Below are 21171 nucleotides of genomic sequence, written 5' to 3' on the forward strand. Positions count from 1 at the left end.
TAGTGTTTAGAAGGGGAATCCCCTTCCATTAAGACTTGAGGAGGCAAGTCCTTTTCTGGGGTTACTTCCCTTCTTCTTTTAATGCCACTAGGACCAGCTTCAGAGTCACTGGACTTCTTTCGCACAACATATCTGTCCATAGTGGCCTGTACCTCTCGTTCCTTTATGATTTGTCTAAAGTGGTTCACAACATTGTCATTGTAACAGTCACCAGCACGGCTTGCAATAGCTGTGTGAGGGTGATTTTCATCAAAAAAGGTTTGCACTTCAAGCCATTTTGCACACATTTCCTTAATCTTTGAAGTAGGCAATTCCTTCAATTTCTCTCTCCCCTCCTTTGAACCAGTTTCCCCAGGTCTGGCCTCTTGCTCTTGAAGTTGATCTATCAGCTCATCAGTGGTTAGTTCTTCATTGTCCTCCTCCACCAACTCTTCCACATCATCCCCACTAACCTCCAACCCCAAGGACTTCCCCAATGCCACAATTGATTCCTCAACTGGTATACTCCTCTCAGGGTTAGCCTCAAACCCTTCAAAATCCCTTTTGTCTACACATTCTGGCCACAGTTTCTTCCAAGCAGAGTTCAAGGTTCTCTTAGTCACTCCCTCCCAAGCCTTACCTATAAGGTTTACACAATTGAGGATATTAAAGTGATCCTTCCAAAACTCTTTTAGAGTCAATCGAGTGTCTGTGGTCACTTCAAAGCACTTTTGAAACAGAGCTTTTGTGTACAGTTTCTTGAAGTTGGAAATGACCTGCTGGTCCATGGGCTGCAGGAGAGGAGTGGTATTAGGAGGCAAAAACTTCACCTTAATGAAGCTCATGTCCCCATAAAGTCGCTCTGCCACGTCTGTAGGATGACCAGGGGCATTGTCTAACACCAGGAGGCACTTAAGTTCTAATTTCTTTTCAGTTAGGTAATCTTTCACATTGGGGGCAAATGCATGGTGTAACCAGTTATAGAAAAATTCCCTAGTGACCCATGCCTTACTGTTTGCCCTCCACAGCACACACAAATTATCCTTGAGGACATTCTTTTGCCTGAACGCTCTGGGAGTTTCAGAGTGATACACTAATAAAGGCTTAACTTTGCAATCACCACTAGCATTGGCACACATCAACAAAGTAAGCCTGTCTTTCATAGGCTTATGTCCTGGGAGTGCCTTTTCCTCCTGAGTAATGTAGGTCCTGCTTGGCATTTTCTTCCAGAACAGGCCTGTTTCATCACAATTAAACACTTGTTCAGGTTTCAGTCCTTCAGTTTCTATGTACTCCTTGAATTCCTGCACATATTTTTCAGCCGCTTTGTGGTCCGAACTGGCAGCCTCACCATGCCGTATCACACTATGTATGCCACTACGCTTCTTAAATCTCTCAAACCAACCTTTGCTGGCCTTAAATTCACTCACATCATCACTAGTTGCAGGCATTTTTTTAATTAAATCCTCATGCAACTTCCTAGCCTTTTCACATATGATCGCTTGAGAGACGCTATCTCCTGCTAGCTGTTTTTCATTTATCCACACCAATAAGAGTCTCTCAACATCTTCCATCACTTGCGATCTTTGTTTCGAAAACACAGTTAAACCTTTGGCAAGAACAGCTTCCTTGATTGCCGTTTTCTTGCCCACAATAGAAGAGATGGTTGATTTGGGTTTCTTGTACAACCTGACCAGGTCGGTGATACTCACTCCACTTTCATACTTATCAATGATCTCTTTCTTCATTTCTATAGGAATTCTAACCCTTATTGCTGTAGGGTTGGAACTAGAAGCTTTCTTGGGGCCCATGGTCACTTATTTTCCAGAAACAGCACCGAAAACACTGTAATAATACGAAATATTCCGATTGTATGCTTGAATGTTACCGCGGAGGCTGGCTGGTAAACAATGCCACCGGCGGAACATATGAGGCTGGCTCAGGCCGCACATTGGACACGTCTCGGACGAAGGCCGCTGAGCGGGTTTTTGGGCGCTATGCGGGGCAAAATTTTAGCGAACAAAGCGTCCGCTATGCGGATTGTCCGCTATGCAAGGCGTCCGTTATGCGGGGGTCCACTGTATATATATACGTATAAGGAGGTTTTGTGGGCGAGGGGCTTGGACTTCCAGCAAGTGTGCGTGAGCGTGTTAGATAGGAGTGAATGGAGACGAATGGTACTTGGGACCTGACGATCTGTTGGAGTGTGAGCTGGGTAATATTTAGTGAAAGGATTCAGGGAAACAGGTTATTTTCATATAGTCAGACTTGAGTCCTGGAAATGGGAAGTACAATGCCTGCTCTTTAAAGGAGGGGTTTGGGATATTGGCAGTTTGGAGGGGTATGTTGTGTATCTTTGTGTGTATGCTTCTGAACTGTTGTATTCTGAGCACCTCTGCAAAAACAGTGATAATGTGTGAGTGTGGTGAAAGTGTTGAATGATGATGAAAGTATTTTCTTTTTGCGGATTTTCTTTCTTTTTTGGGTCACCCTGCCTTGGTGGGAGATGGCCGACTTGTTGAAAAAAAAAATGTATTATTATTATACGTATTATATTATTGTTATTATTATTGTATTATATTATTCTACTATTATTATTATACGTATTATTATTATTACATATTTTTATTATTATTATTATATAAATTGTAATTTTTATTCACACAAAAAATATAAGATTTACTGTTATGCCTTATTGCAATAATTGTATAATGTCAACCCATTCACGACTGCATATCGGAGTGGACAGTGACATCATTTGTTTACTCTTGAACATAGCCAAACAATCGAACATTTCTCCTACGTTGAGCTCAATTTCAAGGTACTTTTTGTGGTGAAAGCAATCAAAATCATATCTATTTCTGTAATATATCTTCCATTCTATGAAATGAGACCAAAAAAACGAGAATACAAACATAAAAATCATACGAAAAAATGCCGCTAAGGGGTGGCTAATTGCTGAGAAGTGAACTCCCTTATTTATGCTCCGATTTCTTTCATTTTTGGTGTACATTAAGAAGCATCTTTCCATCATACATTGCCCAAGTTTTAAAAAGATAGTCCAACAAACAAATGAGATACAATTCTCTAGATCAAGAGCAAGAGCCCCTCACCAGTGTCAAGGAACCTACCTTGAGGTCTTCTTGCTTATGGAAATTTTGCTTGCATATGGTAGCAAAAAATCGACCCATTGACTGCTCGTATTTGGAAAAACCCTTCACGTGGATGCACTTGCAAGTAGAGGTTCCACTGTATAGGTTTCAGGCACTGATGTAGACTTCATCTTACAGTGGTGTTGCTCCTACATGTATTTTTTAATAAAAATGGAAACAATGAAATATTGTGTTGACAAAGAAAATCTTAAATTTAGATATGCACTGGAGAAACAGGGCTTTATAAAACTGACACAAACATAAAAATAACAAATACATACGTAATGGTGAATAGTTTTTTTTATTATTAAATACTGTATTTAGTATCATTACCGAATTACCCAGTAATTTAACCCTTTCAGGGTCAAGACCCCAGATCTCAAACTTGCTCTCAGGGTCAGAGAATTTAAAAAAAAAAAATTCTTATGAAATGATAGAGAATCTTTCTGAAGGTAATGAAACCAAAAATATGAAATTTGACGGAAAACTCAGCAGTCAGCGGTCTTGGCAATATTTATGCACTGGCGATTTTGTCCTCTCTGAGCTCTATTTTCAGCCAATTCCATTGTTCCACTCGACCAAACTCAGTTATTTTGCTAGCACAGTGGACCCTTGGTATTCGATGGCATCGGTATTCGATAAATCTGGTATTCGATGCATTATATCACAAAAAATTTTCCTCGGTATTCGATTGAAAACCCGGTATTCGATACGATTCGTACAAGACCTGTCCACGTGTGGCCTGAACTGCTCCGTGTGTGCCAGTGTTTACAAGCCAGCCAGTGTGCGCGCATCTAAGGATACATTCGGTACATTCCATATTATCACTGTGTTTGGTGCTTGTTTCTGCAAAATAAGTCACCATGGGCCCCAAGAAAGCTTCTAGTGCCAACCCTGTGGTAAAAAGGGTGAGAATTAGTATGGAAATTAAGAAAGATTTTGAAGGGTTTGGGGCTAACCCTGAGAAGCCTATGCCAGTTATGGAATCCATTGTGCCTACTTCAAAAATTAAGGAAATGTGTGCACAGTGGGTTGAAGTGCAAACCTTTATGGATGAAAATCACCCTAACACAGCTATTGCAAGCCATGCTGGTGACTGTTACAATGACAATGTTGTGGCCCATTTTAGACAAATCGTAAAGGAACGGGAGGTACAGAGCTCTATGGACAGATTTGTTGTGCGACAGAGGTCCAATGACTCTCAAGCTGGTCCTAGTGGCATTAAAAGAAGAAGGGAAGTAACCCCGGAAAAGGACTTGCTACCTCAAGTCCTAATGGAAGGGGATTCCCCTTCTAAACACTAACACCTCTCCCCTCCTCCCATCCCATCAATCATCACCAGATCTTCATTAAAGGTAAGTGTCAATTATTTTATTGTTATTGCAATTATTCTATTGCATTAAACTTAATATTTCATGTAGTAAAATTATTTTTTTCATACTTTTGGGTGTCTTGCACGGATTAATTTGATTTCCATTATTTCTTATGAGGAAAATTGATTCGGTTTTCGATGTTATCAGTATTCGATGAGCTCTCAGGAACGGATTAATATCGAATACGGGGGGTCCACTGTATTTTTTTATCGATTGAATACAAGAAACCGATCATTTACCTATTTTAACAACCCAATAAAGTTATCAGAAATTGGTAATTTGCCCAATTTCACACAAAATAAAAAATTCCCAATTTAAAATAGGGTCCAGAATAAACAATGTAGACATTCCTGGCACTAAAAAACATTGCCTCTGTACATTAGTTACATTCCCAGGCCTCTCTTATTATTACGCTTGCTTTCTATTTTGAATTTTTATTCACACAAAAAATAAGAGATTTACTGTTATTCAGACTACTGTATTATTGTAATAATTGCATAAATAATGTCACTGCATTCCTAAATGAGTATTAGACTGGCCACTTGGATGTGTATTGGATGAGTGATGTCATTTGTGTACTCTGGAATATTGGCAAAAGTTGAACATTTCCATAAATTTGAGCTCAATTTCAAGCTACTTTCAGTCCTGAAACCAATCAAACTCATCTCTGTTTTTGTAATATATCTTCATTTTGTCAAATGAGACCAGAAAACTGAGAATATAACCATAGAAACCATACAAAAATACATGCAAAGTTGCTCTTTTAAAGCAAAAACATGGTCGCAGTTTTTTTTCCCATTATGCACTGCTTGCTGCAGGATTATTTTTTGTATGGTACACATTTACTGCATAGACCCATTCTCTCATCTTCTGGCCCATATTGACTGCTTACAGTTTACCTGAGTTAGTTGAGCTCATGGTGTAAAACGAAGGGACACACCCTAGCTTCAAAGCTGTATACTACAGGACTGACCTCAGAAGGGTTAATATTGTCTTAGTTTATTTAAAAATTTGTTTTAGGTAGGTTCATACCTAATTGGCTAACTTAAGATTATCATACCAATTAAGTTTTTTTTTATACTTTTGCTTACCGTATATGCTGGTATACAAGTCAGCCTGGCATACAGGTTGACCCCTAAAACTTTGAGAAGTTAATTCAGGTTTAGGCATACATTTACAGGATAGGTTGATCCCTATACTCCAAAAAAAAAACAAGGCAGCATCACTTGCAGTAGACTGTCAAGTTCAGAGGGTCTGAGTGGACTGACATGGAACATTAGGGAAATAGGTACATCTTATTTTCTCCAGCATTTGGAGTGAGATTAACAAGTTAAGAAAGCCTAGAGAACAAATGGATTTGTCAGTTAAAAATAGGAGAGGAGCGTTATTAAATGGAGAGTTAGAGGTATTGGGAAGATGGAAGGAATATTTTGAGGAATTGTTAAATGTTGATGAAGATAGGGAAGCTGTGATTTCGTGTATAGGGCAAGGAGGAATAACATCTTGTAGGAGTGAGGAAGAGCCAGTTGTGAGTGTGGGGGAAGTTCGTGAGGCAGTAGGTAAAATGAAAGGGGGTAAGGCAGCCGGGATTGATGGGATAAAGATAGAAATGTTAAAAGCAGGTGGGGATATAGTTTTGGAGTGGTTGGTGCAATTATTTAATAAATGTATGGAAGAGGGTAAGGTACCTAGGGATTGGCAGAGAGCATGCATAGTTCCTTTGTATAAAGGCAAAGGGGATAAAAGAGAGTGCAAAAATTATAGGGGGATAAGTCTGTTGAGTGTACCTGGTAAAGTGTATGGTAGAGTTATAATTGAAAGAATTAAGAGTAAGACGGAGAATAGGATAGCAGATGAACAAGGAGGCTTTAGGAAAGGTAGGGGGTGTGTGGACCAGGTGTTTACAGTGAAACATATAAGTGAACAGTATTTAGATAAGGCTAAAGAGGTCTTTGTGGCATTTATGGATTTGGAAAAGGCGTATGACAGGGTGGATAGGGGGGCAATGTGGCAGATGTTGCAAGTGTATGGTGTAGGAGGTAGGTTACTGAAAGCAGTGAAGAGTTTTTACGAGGATAGTGAGGCTCAAGTTAGAGTATGTAGGAAAGAGGGAAATTTTTTCCCAGTAAAAGTAGGCCTTAGACAAGGATGTGTGATGTCACCGTGGTTGTTTAATATATTTATAGATGGGGTTGTAAGAGAAGTAAATGCGAGGGTCTTGGCAAGAGGCGTGGAGTTAAAAGATAAAGAATCACACACAAAGTGGGAGTTGTCACAGCTGCTCTTTGCTGATGACACTGTGCTCTTGGGAGATTCTGAAGAGAAGTTGCAGAGATTGGTGGATGAATTTGGTAGGGTGTGCAAAAGAAGAAAATTAAAGGTGAATACAGGAAAGAGTAAGGTTATGAGGATAACAAAAAGATTAGGTGATGAAAGATTGAATATCAGATTGGAGGGAGAGAGTATGGAGGAGGTGAACGTATTCAGATATTTGGGAGTGGACGTGTCAGCGGATGGGTCTATGAAAGATGAGGTGAATCATAGAATTGATGAGGGAAAAAGAGTGAGTGGTGCACTTAGGAGTCTGTGGAGACAAAGAACTTTGTCCTTGGAGGCAAAGAGGGGAATGTATGAGAGTATAGTTTTACCAACGCTCTTATATGGGTGTGAAGCGTGGGTGATGAATGTTGCAGCGAGGAGAAGGCTGGAGGCAGTGGAGATGTCATGTCTGAGGGCAATGTGTGGTGTGAATATAATGCAGAGAATTCGTAGTTTGGAAGTTAGGAGGAGGTGCGGGATTACCAAAACTGTTGTCCAGAGGGCTGAGGAAGGGTTGTTGAGGTGGTTCGGACATGTAGAGAGAATGGAGCGAAACAGAATGACTTCAAGAGTGTATCAGTCTGTAGTGGAAGGAAGGCGGGGTAGGGGTCGGCCTAGGAAGGGTTGGAGGGAGGGGGTAAAGGAGGTTTTGTGTGCGAGGGGCTTGGACTTCCAGCAGGCATGCGTGAGCGTGTTTGATAGGAGTGAATGGAGACAAATGGTTTTTAATACTTGACGTGCTGTTGGAGTGTGAGCAAAGTAACATTTATGAAGGGATTCAGGGAAACCGGCAGGCCGGACTTGAGTCCTGGAGATGGGAAGTACAGTGCCTGCACTCTGAAGGAGGGGTGTTAATGTTGCAGTTTAAAAACTGTAGTGTAAAGCACCCTTCTGGCAAGACAGTGATGGAGTGAATGATGGTGAAAGTTTTTCTTTTTCGGGCCACCCTGCCTTGGTGGGAATCGGCCGGTGTGATAATAAAAAAAAAAAAAAATAAATTTTGGTGTTTTAGGTATTTTCATAAAATGTGACATTGTTTTTAATTCAAAACATGTAACTGGGCAACAAAAATAAAATTGTTAAGTGGCAAGTAATACTTGGGACTGTGGTACAAGTTATAGTACTAGCATGACAGCATTACTAGTTGCATGGTATCACTTCCCTCCTTCGCCAGTGTGCCTTGGCCTTATTTTCACCTGTGTCACATATCGGCAACTTTTATGTTCTGCTTAAACATTCGACTTATATGCTGGTATATATGAATGAAATCAGTATCCAAGTTGGTGAGAGAGTGGTTAACCATGATTCTGGATGAGCATAAGCCAGTTAAGAGAGGGATCACTGCATTTGGTGTCTAAGACTCAAACAGTGATTTTAAATTTTTTATGAAGTGGTTTACAGTGTCTTTGAGGGAGATTAACAAAAATATGTGGAGTCGTGACCTTTACCTAAATAAAAGATTTTTTGCTTTAGGAGTCTAGTTGGGAGAGCAAAATGAGATAAAGCTTAAATTAAAACCTGAGACATTCCAAAGATAAGAGTATGTAGAACAAACAGTATATTTTTAGGATTATTATAGCCACTTTATGCAATGATGTAATTAAAAAACAAAATATTAATTGTACTGTATTTGTTTTTTCTTCTTTTTTTCAGGAAAAGAAACTGTTCCGCCTTGTAACAAAAAACTTAGTAGATTCCAATATGTTAGTACGATCATTAGTTTTGTCCAATGATCTCTTCACTAGAGAAGGCAAAGCTGTTGAGTTTGCTTCTCGCTCGAGGACACTAAGACATGTTGCAACATTCAAGCAAAGACTAGACTTCTTGGTACAGCTAATCAAGACAATCAGTGTGGACACTTTAACACAGGTCAGTATTCCAAATAAAACAGTAATAGTGTAAGTACCTGTGGCCTGAGGTTACCTGTAGCTCCATGGTGGCATGTTTGGTTTGGAACCAAAAGAACCTGGTTTTGATTTCCAGATGAAGTGAAACATATGGGTAAATCTTTCACTTGCTATGTTCCCCAGCAGTAATTAGGTACCTAGGAGTTGGCTGACTGTTGTGGGTCACATCCCTGGGGAAGGCAGCAAATGAAATTATGTATATTATTGTCTTTGAAGGGTTATCCTAGGTTAATAGCCATCCTGGGTTCTTCTGAGTTAATAGCCCACCTGGGTTATCTTGGGTTAATAGCCCTCCTGGGCTAAACAATGTTAAGGATGCTTTTCTTATTGCTGTTTCTGCTCAAGAAAGGTTCCTTGATACAGGTGAGGGGCTCTTGATCCAAGGGACCTGCAGTAGAAACAAGTCACTTACTTTTTTTTTTTTTTTTTTTTTTTTTTTTTTTTTTTTTGTTGTTGTTATCCTAGGTAATTTACATGTGGTACTATGTATGATCATTTTTTCAATGCACTGGCTGTCTCCCACTGCGGCAAGATGACCTAAAAAAATAAAAAAGTTTTTCTTGTTTACTTGTAGTAATTATACAGGAGAAGGGGTTACTAGACCCTTACTTTTGGCATTTTAGTCACCTCTTAAAACCCACATGGCTTATGGAGGAAAGATGATTTTTCACTCCCTGAATTTGTATAACTGTGCTTACTTGTACCAGTACCTAAATAAACTTGCATACCTCCCTTTGGTTGAACCTAAATGTGCATCTTTCTCCCATGTGATGTATATACGACCTCTGTAGGTTTAGTGTCCTTCACCGTGAACGTAACAATAGTAATCTGCTATTTTAAATTGAAATCTGTTGTGATGGATACCGGTCCACCCCCAGACACTTCATTCTCACCTCCCACGTCTTTTTTCACATTGCCTTTCTTCACGTCATCCCAATACAGTGATCCCTCAATAATCGTCCGGCCTGAAAGTCGTCCATTTCGGAAATAGTCCTGTTATTTGGTCTAAACATTGGCTCGCAAATGGTCCGTTAACTCGCTAATCGTCTTTCATCCTGGACGAGTACTCACGGCTCTGAGCCGCATCGTCCTCCCTTCCCAGCCAGTGTGCTATTGTTTACCAGTGAGTGACGGTCCCCTCACGTGTTCATACAAAATATTTCATAATATTCCATTCATTTTAGTGCTTGAAAGTGCTAAATAAGCTAACATGGCTCCAAAGAAAGCTCCTAGTGCCAAGCCTTTGGTAAAGAAGGTGAGAAATATGATTGAATTTAAGAAAAACATCATTGAACAATATGAAAGTGGCGTACGTGTGGGCGAACTGGCCAGGATGTATAACAAATCCCATACAACCATATCTTCCATCATAGCCAAGAAAAAGGAAATCAAGGAAGCTGTTGTTGCAAAGGGGGGTAAATATGCTGACAAAAATAAGATCACTAGTACTCGAAGATGTTGAGAAGTTATTATTGGTGTGGATAAACGAGAAACAATTAGCAGGAGATAGTCTTATGACGTCGCTTATTTGTGAAAAGGCTAGGCAGTTCCATGACGATTTGGTAAAGAAATTGCCTGCAACTAGTGGTGATGTGAGTGAATTTAAGGCCAGCAAAGGCTGGTTTGAAAGATTTAAGAAGCATACTGGCATACACAGTGTGATAAGGCATGGTGAGGCTGCCAGTTCGGACCAAAAAGCGGCTGAAAAATATGTGCAGGAATTCCAGGAGTACATAGAGGCTGAAGGACTGAAACCTGAACAAGTGTTCAATTGTGACGAAACAGGCCTCTTTTGGAAGAAAATGCCAAAGAGGACCTACATTACTCAGGAAGAAAAGGCACTGCCAGGACACAAGCCTATGAAAGACAGGCTGACACTCATGTTCTGTGCTAATGCTAGTGGGGATTTCAAAGTGAAGCCGTTACTAGTGTACCATTCTGAAAATCCCAGAGTGTTCAAGAAAAACAAGGTTATGAAGAGTAAATTATGTGTGTTTTGGAGATCTAATAATAAGGCATGGGTCACGAGGGACATTTTCGTCGAGTGGTTCAATGAAGTGTTTGGCCCTGGTGTGAAGAATTACCTCCTGGAAAAGAAATTGGATCTCGAGTGCCTCCTAGTAATGGACAATGCACCTGCTCATCTTCCAAACTTGGATGACCTAATTCTGAAGGAGTTTGGGTTCATCACAGTAAAGTTCTTGCCCCCGAATACTACTACTCTCCTCCAACCCATGGACCAGCAGGTCATTTCAAACTTTAAAAAACTCTACACCCAAGCAATGTTTGAAAGGTGCTTTAATGTGACCTCAGACACTCGCTTGACCCTAAGAGATTTTAGGAAAGAACACTTCAGTATTTTCCATTGCATAAGCCTTATAGGTAAGGCTTGGGAGGGAGTGACTACCAGGACTTTGAACTCTGCTTGGAGAAAACTGTGGCCAGATTGTGTCCACAAGAGGGATTTTGAAGGGTTTGAGGCAGCCCCTGATGAGCCTATGTCAGTTATGAACTCTATTGTGGCACTGGGGAGTTCCATGGGGTTGGATGTGAGTTTGGAGGATGTGGAAGAGTTGGTCGAGGACCACAACAAAAAGCTAACCACTGAGGAGCTGCAAGAGCTTCAGCAGGAGGATGTTAGGTAAGACACATATGCAACAGTTAGGTATCTTTATTTCGAAACATTTCGCCTACACAGTAGGCTTCTTCAGTCGAGTACAGAAAAGTTGATAGAAGCAGAAGAGACTTGAAGACGATGTAATCAGTCCATCACCCTTAAAGTTTTGAGGTGGTCAGTCCCTCAGTCTGGAGAAGAGCATTGTTCCATAGTCTGAAACAGACTATTGTTTCAGACTGTGGAACAATGCTCTTCTCCAGACTGAGGGACTGACCACCTCAAAACTTTAAGGGTGATGGACTGATTACATCGTCTTCAAGTCTCTTCTGCTTCTATCAACTTTTCTGTACTCGACTGAAGAAGCCTACTGTGTAGGCGAAACGTTTCGAAATAAAGATACCTAACTGTTGCATATGTGTCTTACCTAACAACCTGTCGGTATTTTATACCATTTGAATGTTCATTCAGCAGGAGGAGCAACAGATCCCAGCTCAGAATCTTGCTGCAGAGGAGGAGGAAGAAGAGAGATGGAAGAAGGTGCCTTCTTCAGAAATTAAGGAGATTTTTGAAATGTGGGGTAGGATGGAAAGATTTATGGAGGAACATCACCCTGAGAAGGATGTTGCAAGCCATATCGGCAACTTGTACAGTGACAGAGTCTTGGCCCATTTTAGGGAAGTTTTAAAGAGAAGCCAGAAACAGAGCTCTCTGGACAGTTTTTTTTGCGAGACAGGACTCCAGTGACTCTCAAGCTGGTCCTAGTGGCATTAAGAAACAGAGAAGAGAAGTAACCCCAGAAAAGCACTTGGTACCTGAGGTGTTGATGGAAGGGGATTCCCCTTCCAAACAGTAATTCAATGTCTCTCCTCCTCCAGTCTTCCATACACTAAGAAGAATCGCCAATAAAGGTAAGTGTTATGCTGTTAATGTTTCATTCATCATGTGCCATTGTATTTTTATGTACTACATCTATATTTCATGTAAAAAAATTTTGTTTTAATACTTCTGGGTGTCAGGAACGGATTAATTGTATTTACATTATTTCTCATGGGGAAAATAGATTTGAAAATAGTCTGTTTCGATAATAGTCCACTTCCAGGAACGGATTATGGACAATAATTGAAGGACCTCTGTACTTCACTTCTTACTAGTTTCCAATTGCCTCTGCTTGTTGACTTTACTGACTCTCCTGGCCGGTAGGCATGTGCAAAGTGTTACTGTTATGCTCTCTTAGCTGATCATGGCATATTTACAATGGAATATTCGAGGCCTCGCGAGTAATCGGGGAGAGCTTCAGATATTGCTCTTCTCAGTTTTCCCTTGTTTGTGTCTGTTTGCAAGAACCAAAATTGCGCTCTGCTGTTGACCATCCCATTTCGGGGTATATCTTATTGCATTCATCGGATTGTTTTCCCACTGGGACTTTCAATGGAAGTGCACTTCTCATGTGCCACAGTATACCACATTCTCGGCTCCTTGTCTTTACTTTGCTGCATTACACTGCAGTCCACACCTACTTGGACAACTGTTATAGAGTCTGCTCTTTATGTCTTTCTCCTTCTCAGCCATTTTCTGTTCAGGATGTGGCATCTCTGGTTTCTTCCCTACCTCCTCTCTTCTTATTAGGAGATTATAATACTCATCATTTCCTCTGGGGAGGGTCTCACTGTGACACTCATGATGACCATTTAGAGGCTCTTCTCACTTCTTTTACCCTCCATGTTTTAAATACGGGTACTCCCACTCATTTCAACCCTCACACTCGAACACACACACTTGCATAGATCTCTTGATTTCCTCCTCAACTGCACTCGACTTTATCTGGTCATTGCTCCCTGATTTAAAGGACAGTGACTATTTTCCCATCTTATTTGCTTCTCATACGTATTCTTAATCTTGAGCCCATAATGGTGGCTTGATTGGGTGAATTAGGCCACTTACTCACATCAAGCTGTTTTTAGTGAAGAACCTTCTCCTTTATCCTCAACTGCTGAGCTATTACAATTATTCTTGTCCTCGGTTTTATCTGCAGCCTCAAATACAATCCCTCAAACCTCAGGTAGGAACCTTCAGATATATGTGCCTTGGTGGTGTTCTACTTGTGCTCGTGCAGTGCATTTGAAATGTGCTGCATGGGGTCGATATCATTATAATAGGACCACAAAGTGACTCCTTGATTTTAAGTAGGATAGGACAGTTGTCTGACATTCCATCCAAGAAGCTAAATGCACTTGTTGGCAGGATTGTTTCTCCTGTCACTTCGACTTCCTCTGTGAGTGCAGTTTGGAAAAAAGTACAGAAATTGAGTGGCAAATACTCTCCAGACCCAGCTCTGGTTCTTAGGGTTGCTGGTGTCAGCATAGCTAGCCCTCTTGAAGTTGCCACAGAAATTGAAAATCATCTTGTCCTATTTCTCAGGGGCTCCATCTATACTCTTCAGATATTTCCTCCAAGTCTGCCAGAGAGTTACTGCCTTTAGACTTTTCTTGTTGCAGAGAAGTCACTTGCTGATCATCAGCAGCTAGGCTTGATGGCATAAATGTTTGAATACCTAGGCATTTACATCCATCAGCCCTCGTAGTCCGCTTACATCTTTTTTAGCCTTATTTGGTCGCAAGGGGTTCTTTCCCAGCTGTGGAAAACTGCCGTTGTACTGCCTTTTTGTTAACCAGGTACTTCAGGCCATGATGCCTCACACTATCGTCCCATTGCTTTTATCAGTGCAGTTTGCAAGTTGATGGAATGTCTAATAAATAGATGTTTGGTGTGGTATTTAGAGACATGCAATAACCTCTCCACTAGTCAATTTGGCTTTTGTAAGGGCCGCTCTACTACCCCTTACTCTGCTTAGATACCTGTGTTCATAATGCCTTTGCTAGTAACCTCTCACTTATTAGTCTCATTTGATCTTGAAAAGGCATATGACACTACTTGGAGATATAACATCTTGGCCCAAGCTCATTCCTTAGGCCTCTGATGCACTCGACCACTTTTTCTTAAAATCTTCTTATCTGAGAGAGATTTCCGTGTTTATGTTAATAATTTGCTTTCCCTGGACTTTACTCAAGCTGAAGGTATCCCTCAAGGATGTGTCTTTAGCACTACTAATTTTTGTACTTGCTATAAATGATCTGGCTTTTGTTCTCCCATCCAATATTTGGTCATCACTTCATGTTGATGACTTAGCTATAGCTTGTGCAGACACTGACTCACCTAGTAGCAGCCTCTCTCCAGAATGCTTTCAACTATGTTTTTCACTGGGTCACAACACGTGGGTTTAAATTTTCTGATGCTAAAATGCACTACATTACTTTCACCAGAAATTCCCTTGTCCCTGATACTCCATTGTACCTGTATGGTTCCCGTATTCCTGAGCATGATACGGTCAGATTTTTCGACCTTCTGTTTGATCGCTGGCTGTCCTGGAAACCTCACATTACCTTCCTGAAAGCAACTTGCCATAGCTGGCTGAACCTTCTTAAAATCCTTGCTCATCTTCTGTGGCAGGCGGATTGTTGAACTCTCCTTTGACTGCATTCAGCCCTAATTTTATTGAAACTAGACTATGGTGACCAGATATATTCTACAGCCTCTCCTGCAACTCTTTCTAAACTTTATCCCATCCATCATCAGGGATTACATTTATGTCTAGGTGCTTTTCCCTCCTTCCGTGTCGAGACCCTATATGCAGACATGAATGTTCCATCCTTGAGCAATCACCGTGATGCCCATTGTCTCCATTATTTTGTCTGCTCTAATGACTTTCACGATCCTTCTACATACAGGATAGTAAAGGACGTTAGTAGTGGTCCATTATTTGTTTGCTGCCTCTGTTTACTCCATCCCTTTTGTCTTCATCTTCACTTGCTCTTATCCTCTCTTTGGTTGACCCCCCCATCCCCTTTATATGTACCTCTAGCATCTAACTTTTCTCTTTCCCCTTGGGAGGTTCCGACAGTTCGTGTTTGTTCTTCCACACTGCCATACATGAAAGTTTAGATACCTACAGTGGCTTCTCATTCACTTTTTCTTAACCACTTCCGGTCTCATTCTCATGCTGTTGCAGTTTACACTGATGGTTGTAAATCCTCTGATAGTGTCAGGTTTGCAGCAGTATTCCTGGACAATGTTTTTCGAAGTCATTTATTAAACTCAGCTAGCATCTTCACAGCTGAACTGTATGCAATTCTCTTAGTGATTATCCGTATTGCGTCCAGGCCTACCTCAACGTTTGTGGTAGTCTGACTCCTTTAGTGCTTTGCAAGCTATAAAAAAATTTAATTCGCCTCATCCCCTAGTTCTTCACATACAACTTTGGTTGCAATGTATTTCTAATTAAAACAAAAATCTTTTTCTGCCGGATATCTGGGCATGTTAATGCTCAGAGCAATGAGCAGGCAGACTTTGCTGTATGATCAGCAGTACATGACCTTCCAGTCTCATATATTCCATTCTCAGATTATTTTGCTGTAGTCTCTAACCACCTTCACATCCATTGGCAACACCATTTGTCTGAATTGATTCATAACAAATTTCACTCTTATCAAGCCGAGTTTAGGATCCTGGTTGTCTTATCATTGATGTCTTGATTGGGAGGCTATACTTTCCCATCTTTGCATCGGGCACATACGTCTCACTCATGGGTACCTTATGGAGAGGCTCCCAGTTCCACTCTGTGAATTGTCAGGTTCCAATTTCAGTTTGCCATATTCTGTTGGACTGTCCAGTCTATCAGCGAGCACAGAAAATTTACTTTCAACATCATCACCGCTTTAACACCCTTACTTTATCTTCCCTCCTCGTTGACAGTCCCACTTTTGACAGACTTCCTCTTTGACTTTTTGACAGCAACAGATTTATTACACAACCTTTAGCACCCTTCACCAACCTTACAATACCTATCCTGCAGCACTGTATGACCCTGGTGGTTTAGCACTTAATTTTGGTTATAATAATAATAATAATAATAATAATAATAATAATAATAATTAATAATTTAACTGTTATAGAAGTTTTCAAGAGGAAACTGGACTTCTGCTTACTAGTGCCAGATCAGCCAGGTTGTCATGACAGCAACAGCCAGGTTAGCAAGACAGTCAGTAAGAAAGTCTGGCCTCAGGCTGGGCTATGAGGGCACAGTAACTCAAAATCAGTCACAAGTATGTCACAGGTATGAAATAACACAAACTCAAATTTCATTTAGCTGAGACTGAGAAAGAAACTGTGGACAAAGGAGGAGTGCCCTAGTAGGAATTTACAAGTAATGAAATGTAATAATATTAACCCCTTCCCTGTTCGAAGCCCTAAATTAAAATTGCTTTCAGTGTCCACATTTTAAATAATTTTTTTTCTTAGCAATTAAAAGAGTACATTGTTTTTGGCAGCAACAAAACAAAAATCCCTGTCATTACTTTCTGAGATGTGAAGGTGTGAAATTAAAAGTTGATGACCTGCTGATGGCAGCATTGGTGATTGTCATTTGCCCCACATTTTTCTGTTTTATTTTTTTGTACTTTTTCAAAGATTTTCTAATTTTTTACATTTTCCAGTAACACTTGTGGCCCATGAGACCCATATGCACAGTGTACATATATCCATCCATTGTATGCATCACAATACCTGCACTAATAGTGTCATCAGTACATTATTTACAAAACATGTTTACACAACATAAACATATACAAATGTTTCACATTACTACTGTTCCAACTTTTTTTTTTTAATGCACTGGCCATCTCTAACCAGGGCAGGGTAACCTAAAATGAAAAACAGAAGTTTTTATTTTTTACATTTAACCCTTTCAGGATCGACTGGCCCTCTCAGAGACTTGTTCTCAGGGTTGGCCAAATTTAAAAAAAAAAAAAAAAAAAAAAAAATTCTTATGAAAAGATAGAGAATGTTTTCCCAATCATAATGATACCAAAACTATGATATTTGATGGAAAACTTACAGAATTGTGCTCTCATGAAGTTAGCGGTCTCGACGATGTTTACGCATCGGCGATTTTGCCCACTTTGAGCCCTATTTTCGGCCAATTCCAGTGTACCTGTCGACAAAAATCATAACTATTTCACTAGAACTCCATTTTTTCTATCGAATGAGTACAAGAAACTACCCATTTACTGATTTCAACTATCCAATACAGTGGTCAGAGTTTAGCAATTTTGCCAATTTCACACAAATTTCAAAAGATGCCAATTTCCAAATAGGGTCCAGAATAAACAAGAAAGACATTCCTGGCACTAAAATAACATTTCCTCTGTTCATTAGTCATGTCCCCATGCCCCTCTTACATTCTTTTGCTTTCCACTTTGAATTTTTATTCTCACAAAAAATTAGAAGATTTACTGTTATGCAGACTACTGCATTGGTGTAGAAATGGTATAAATAATATCAGCGCACTTGTAAAAGAATATTAGACTCAGCAGTTGACGTGTATTGAACGCATAGCATGATTTGTTTACTTTTGAAATTTGGTAAAAATCGAACATTTGAAATTTGGTAAAAATCGAACATTTCTGCTACTTTGAGCTCAATTTCAAGGTACTTTTCATTGTGAAACCAGTCAAAATCATCTCAATTTCTGTAATATGTTTTCAATTCTATAAAATGAGACCAAGAAAACTAGAATACAACAATAAATACCATACAAAAATACAGTGCAAAGTCTCTGTTTTAATCCAAAAACACGGTCAAAGTTTTTTTTCTCATTACGCACTGTGCTGCAGGATTTTTTTTATACCGCGCACACTGACCACATAGACCCATTCTTTCATATGTAGGCCTACCAGCTTTCTCTCGCTAGATTTGAGGGCACTAGAATTTAGGAGTATTAGTACATCAAAAACCCTGGTGCGTAAGCCGTACTAGTACGGCCGAAACCCTGAAAGGGTTAATAATTTATACAGGAGAAGGGGTTACTAGCCCTTTGCTCCTGGCATTTAGTTGCCTCTTACAACACGCGTGGCTTATGGAGGAAGGATTCTTCTCCACTTTCCCAGCATTTATGTACATATACAGTAAGGCCCCGCTTTATGGCGTTCTGCTAATATGGCGATTTCAAATTATCACCAAAACTTGCTATACAGCTCTCCGTCTTTATAATAGCGCGCTCCCCACCTGGTTTGTTTACATTCTCCATGAGCACATCTCTCTATTATGTCTGGAAACTTTCCAAAATTTCAAGCATTTTAAAGTTATTGCATATTTTATATGTACTCTGATAATTACACTTATGTGTACCTGTACTTAAATATACTTACACTCTGTGCTGGCATACAGGTACACATTAAAATCACTAAGAGTCTCCCTACCCTTGATGCCATAAAATAATCTCTTGGGTGCATTAAATATCGTATATTACATTATTATAAACATTTCCATTAATCCATCTATGATATTTTTTTCAAATTTATATAATAAATATACTACATAACATATAAACATGATACATACACCCACAGTATAATAATTGACATAAATATGAGATGTGTTTACCAAGCGGTTTATTGGAGTGTCGGAAGAATTATGTTTTTTCTAGTCAAACACCGTTACTGGGGAATAACTGTAGAAAAATATTCCTTTTATATGCCTTCACTCTATCTATAGCTATTCACTACCCTTGTGAGTTTAGCACTTCTTGTTTATTAAAGTTATAATAATAATATCATTCACTCTAAAAATGATATGTTGCATGAGAGTGGGAGTGTTGCTGCTTATTTATTCTTCTGTACTAACTTGTCAGAGCATCATTCCTTCTAAAAATGTAACATGAGAATGGAAATGTTGTTCTTTATTTATTCTACTGTACCACTATGGAGACAACTTGTACATAATGTAAGGTGTTTGTATGAATGTGTGTCAACCATAACCAGACACGTTTGTTCGTTTGTTTACATAAGTACAGTGGTCCCTCGTTTTTCGTAACTAATCTGTTCCTGGAACCGTTACTATAAACGAAATTTATGATTTGCGAATCAATTTTCCCCATAAGAAATAATGTAAATACAATTAATCCGTTCCTGACACCCAGAAGTATTAAAACAAAAAATTTTTTTACATGAAATATACATGTAGTACATAAACAATACAATGGGAAATGATGAATGAAACATTAACAGCATAACACTTACCTTTATTGGAGATTCTTCTTAGTGTATGGGAGACTGGAGGAGGAGAGAGAGTGGATTGTTTATAGTTTGGAAGGGGAATCCCCTTCCAGCAACACCTCAGGTACCAATTGCTTTTCTGGGGTTGCTTCTCTTCTCTGTTTCTTAATGCCACTAGGACCACCTTGAGAGTCACTGGAGTCCTGTCTCGCAAAATAACTGTGGAGAGAGCTCTGTTTCTGGCGTCTCTTTAACACTTCCCTAAAATGGCCCAAACTTTGTCACTGTACATGTTGCCAATATGGCTTGCAACAACCTTGTTAGGGTGATGTTTCTCCATAAAGCTTTCCATCTTACCCCACATAGTAAAAATCTCTTTAATTTCTGAAGAAGGCACCTTCTTCCATCTCTCTTCCTCCTCCTCTGCAGCAAGATTCTGAGCTGCGATGTGTTGCTCTTCCTGCTGAAGCTCTTGCAGTTCCTCAGTGGTGAGCTCTTTGTTGTGGTCTTCCACCAATTCTTCCACATCCTCCAAACTCTCATCCAACCCCATGGAAATCTCCAGTGCCACAATTGATTTTGCAACAGACATAGGCTCATCAGGGTCAGTCCCAAACCCTTCAAAATCCCTCTTGTCGACACAGTCTGGCCACAATTTTCTCCAGGCAGAGTTCAAAGTCCTGGTAGTCACTCCCTCCCAAGCCATACCTATAAGGGTTATGCAATGGAGGATGCTGAAGTGTTCTCTCCAAAATTCCCTTAGGGTCAAGTGAGTGTCTGTGGTCACAGTCAAGCACCTGTGAAACATTGCTTTTGTGTAGAGTTTTTTAAAGTTTGCAATGACCTGCTGGTCCATGGGCTGGAGGAGAGGAGTGGTATTCGGGGGCAAAAACTTTACTGTGATGAACCCAAACTCCTCGAAAATTAGGTCATCCAAGTTTGGAGGATGAGCAGGTGCATTGTCCATTACTAGCAGGCACTTGAGATCCAATTTCTTTTCCAGGAGATACTCCTTCACACTAGGGCCAAACACTTCATTGAACCACTCGACGAAAATGTCCCTCTCCCGTGACCCATGCCTTACTATTAGATTTCCAAAACACACACAATTTACTCTTCACAACATTGTTTTTCCTGAACACTCTGGGATTTTCAGAATGGTACACTAATAATGGCTTCACTTTGAAATCCCCACTAGCATTAGCACGGAACATTAGCGTCAGCCTGTCTTTTATAGGCTTGTGTCCTGGCATTGCCTTTTCCTCTTGTGTAATGAAGGTCCTCTTTGGCATTTTCTTCCAAAAGAGGCCTGTTTCGTCACAATTGAACACTTGTTCAGGTTTCAGTCCTTCAGCCTCTATGTACTCCTGGAATTCATGCACATATTTTTCAGCCGCCTTGTGGTCCGAACTGGCAGCCTCACCATGCCTTACCACACTGTGTATGCCAGTACGGTTCTTAAATCTCTCAAACCAGCCTTTGCTGGCCTTAAATTCACTCACATCACCACGATTTGCAGGCAATTTCTTTACCAAATCTTCATGCAACTGCCTAGCCTTTTCACAAATAATTGAAGTCATAAGAGTATCTCCTGCTAATTGTTTCTCATTTATCCACACCAATAATAACTTCTCAACCTCTTCAAGTACTGGTGATCTCATTTTTGTCAGCATAGTTACCCCCTTTGCAACAACAGCATCCTTGATTTCCTTTTTC

The 21171-nt window shown here is 40.0% G+C and overlaps 1 protein-coding gene across 1 annotated transcript in view; it reads left to right on the plus strand.

Moving 5' to 3' along the window:
• The window catches only part of LOC128693322 (short transient receptor potential channel 4-associated protein), a 123745-nt gene that overhangs the window by 92875 nt on the left and 9699 nt on the right, over nt 1-21171 (plus strand). Inside the window, exon 14 of the mRNA XM_053782944.2 lies at nt 8477-8692. Coding sequence (XP_053638919.2) covers nt 8477-8692 — 216 coding nt within the window. The remainder of the gene's footprint in view (nt 1-8476; nt 8693-21171) is intronic.

Source organism: Cherax quadricarinatus, chromosome 28, assembly GCF_038502225.1.
Source record: "Cherax quadricarinatus isolate ZL_2023a chromosome 28, ASM3850222v1, whole genome shotgun sequence".
Lineage (NCBI taxonomy): Eukaryota > Metazoa > Arthropoda > Malacostraca > Decapoda > Parastacidae > Cherax > Cherax quadricarinatus.